Here is a 3226-nt window from a genome sequence, read left to right as displayed (position 1 = left end):
TACTGCAGACAGACAGCTCCTGTAACAAAGAAGACACATGTTCTTAGTTATTGTTGCATTTGTATTATCATGTATATTTTTGTTAAAGTATTAGACTTTTGTTAGGCTAGGCAATACTTTCAACATTTCAGATTATGTCATGATCTTACCTTGGCATGGAAATCAGTGCAATATATTAGGTTACCTTACCAATCCCAAAAAGGAACAATACACAAAAAAGTGAGATTTGATAGAAGTAGGAATTTTGTAGGAAGTTTGCTCTTTAGGGGAAGAAGAAGATTTTTTTGTTATTTGAAATGGTCTTTTCACAGCTCTTATACGAGTGTTTTTTTTCACCACGTCATTTTCTTTTTTTCATCTTTTTTTTGGCAGTGTTTTTTTTTTTTTAGACCATTTCAATTCTTTATTTTTTGTACAATCCAAAGTAAAGCCAAGAACTGAGAGGCCAAGCTTTCACACAAATCATTTAAATCCAGACATAAAATATTTACACATGATCATTTAAACCAGTCAACCTAATATAACCTATTCTGCAAAAGCTACAGTCTGTCAGTCAACTTACAACACTGGTTTTGTTTTCTTAAACAGAGTTCAACAAAGGTGTTTTTAAGTGATCAGCTGTCACATGTCCAGACAAACTATGTGTTTTGTGAACCGAAATAACAAAAAAAAATACAGAATTATTTCTACATTAAGAGCATTAAAAAAATTCACCATTGTTGCATCTGGTATACACGTTAAAATTAGTCAACCTCGCACATGGTTCTTCTGCCAAATACACATTTGTGAGGAGGAAAAAAAAAAATCTAGCAAAACTAAAATGTGCCTTGATGGTTCATAACAGGCATTGAAATCCAATGAAGTTGTCTGGATGTTACTGGTCTTCCACACCAGCGCCACCAGGCGATCTTCATCTGCGCCAGGAGCGAGGCTCGTTGTCGTCTTCTTCCTCATCATCATCCTGCAGTAATGCATCATCACTCAGCGACTCTTCTGGGTACTGATAGGCAAAAAACAACAACTTGAGATTCATGTTCTCTATAGAAGATTACAAAGTGAAGGAAATGCACTTTTAGGCAGAAAGAACTGTTATCTGGAGCATCATCTGCACTCAACTCGCAGCATTTATATAAATGGTCTCAAGAGGGACTATATTCTCAGCTATCAGAGTATCATGCAACAGATAGGCCAGCTGCTAAATGAAAGTATAAGTGGCCCTGCAAAAAAGCCACATAAAGGCAATCCTTGCTGTAATGTGTAATGGCTCCCTCTTGTGTTCTCAACATGTACCAACAAGAATTAAATTTAATAAGCTTTCAGTATGGTATCTGAACAGAGATATTCCAAAAATCTTCATGAAAGCGATTATTTCGTACAGGATTTTTATTCCAGGATCAATATTAGCACTGAAAGCAATGGCAGATCCTGCCTGATCTCTCTCCTTAAAGTTCATATTTATAGCCAAAAACACAAATCTCGATCAGCTACCATGGATGCTTTAAAGACAAATATATGCACGGTGAAAAATCTCCACCAACCTCGTCCTCTTCTGGTTCTGCCTCATCAGCATCCGCCGTACTGAGAGTCGCGGCGGCCTTATGCCAGGCCAGGCGTAAGGTCTGGTTGTTAAACCTCACTCCATGAACAGCTGCCTACAGGTGGGGAAAACCCAGAGAGCAGAAGGGGAAAACTTGATTAGAGGAGAAAGAGATCATCAAGCATAGAAAGGTGGAGGATTCTGGTGCTCCAGCTAAAGCAATGTGCCAAATACCGGAGTCCAAATGGAAAATACCTTTTAATGTCGGATTCTTAAACACTAGAATATTTGAGTAAACATGGCTGGTAGTTGACTCACCTGTTCTGCCTCCGCTCTTGTCTTGTAAGTGATGACTGCAGACAGGTTGTTTTCATCAATCTGGCAATCTTCAATCTCTCCAAATTGCTTAAAAATTGTGAAAACACAACATTTTGGTCACCTTACAGACTTGTTGCTGAGCAATTCCAATTATTGTTTATGTTATTTTTAAGGTACTAAATATAGCTTTAAGTTTGTTTCCTTATCTACAAGTTGCTCTTAATATGCAGCTTCATTAACTCATTCTCACTGTAACATTTGATTTGAAATAGTTGGTGGTATTATAGCTGTTAAAATAAGCAGTAGTGGCAGTGTGATCCTCAAACCATACTTGGGGAGGGGGCTGAGATGAAGATGAGATGGGTAGGACTAGACAAGCCTAGGCTTCTTTCTATCCTGTTGAACATGTCTAGTGTTATGTTGAATTTATTTTTTGAGAATACATTTCTTATTTTTATTCTTTTATCAATTATATGTATATGTTAGTGCTGTCAGTTAAACGTGTTGAAGTTCTTTTTGGCCTAGCAGACTTTGTAGTTTTTTTCCACATGCTGTTGCAACAACTAGTAACGTTAGAAGAACTACAACACCACACTAGATTTACAGTGGGGTTCAAAGGTTTTGGCACTCGAGGTAAAAAAAATGTATTAATGTGCATAAAGCCAAGAAAAGATGGAAAGAATCTCCAAAAGGCATTAAATGACAAGAGTTTGGGCACCCTGCAGAGTTTACAGCATGCACCCCCCCTTTGGAAAGCTGAGACCTGACAGCGTCATGGATTGTTCTCCATCATCGTCTAGAAAGACCAGGTGATGTCAATCTTAAGGTTTTAAATGCCCAGACTCATCTGACCTGGCCCCAACCATCAGCACCATGGCTTCTTCTAAGCAAATAGTTGACCCTCACAAAGCAAGGGGGGGTACAAGGTATTAACTCTGCAGGGTGCCCAAACGTTTGCGGACACCATCTTTTTGTTTTCTGTTATTTTGAAAGTGTAAATGATGGAAATAAGTTTGTGACATACAATATGAATGTCTAATCTGTCATTTGAAGATTTTTTCTATCTTTTCTTGGCTTCTTTATGCACATTACTAAAAAATGTAGCATGCGGTGCCCAAACTTTTGAACCCCACTGTAGCTAGACCGGAAACACACTTGTTTGGGCTGGCGAGCTGGCCCAAGAACAGTAACGTTACGTTTTGAGTGGATGGCGTGCATGAGACGCTGATATTGACGCCAATTAGACTGCTTAAGTTGCCAAATGGTTCCATTGACAAGACAAAAGTGAGCTGTGTGTTTTGTCGTTGTGAACCGAGCTATCATCACAGCACGTCCAGTCTGAAATACCACTTGGCCAAGCACACAGCTGAT

General features: G+C 38.7%; 1 protein-coding gene across 2 annotated transcripts in view; it reads right to left on the bottom strand.

Moving 5' to 3' along the window:
• Window positions 1–340: 340 nt before the first annotated feature.
• The window catches only part of rbm26 (RNA binding motif protein 26), a 13978-nt gene continuing 11092 nt past the window's right edge, over window positions 341–3226 (bottom strand). The window contains exons 20-22 of one of the 2 annotated variants that reach the window (XM_034875628.1): window positions 1856–1942; window positions 1539–1652; window positions 341–1000 (exon numbers count right to left, since the gene is read on the bottom strand). In XM_034875628.1, the coding sequence (XP_034731519.1) occupies window positions 911–1000; window positions 1539–1652; window positions 1856–1942 (291 nt within the window). In that variant the 3' untranslated portion in view covers window positions 341–910. The remainder of the gene's footprint in view (window positions 1001–1538; window positions 1653–1855; window positions 1943–3226) is intronic. The other variant, XM_034875619.1, reaches the window with a different exon arrangement.

Source organism: Etheostoma cragini, chromosome 1 (genome assembly GCF_013103735.1).
Source record: "Etheostoma cragini isolate CJK2018 chromosome 1, CSU_Ecrag_1.0, whole genome shotgun sequence".
Classification (NCBI taxonomy): domain Eukaryota; kingdom Metazoa; phylum Chordata; class Actinopteri; order Perciformes; family Percidae; genus Etheostoma; species Etheostoma cragini.
Note: the sequence above shows the minus strand (reverse complement) of the source record. Positions and strands in the feature narration are given on the sequence as shown.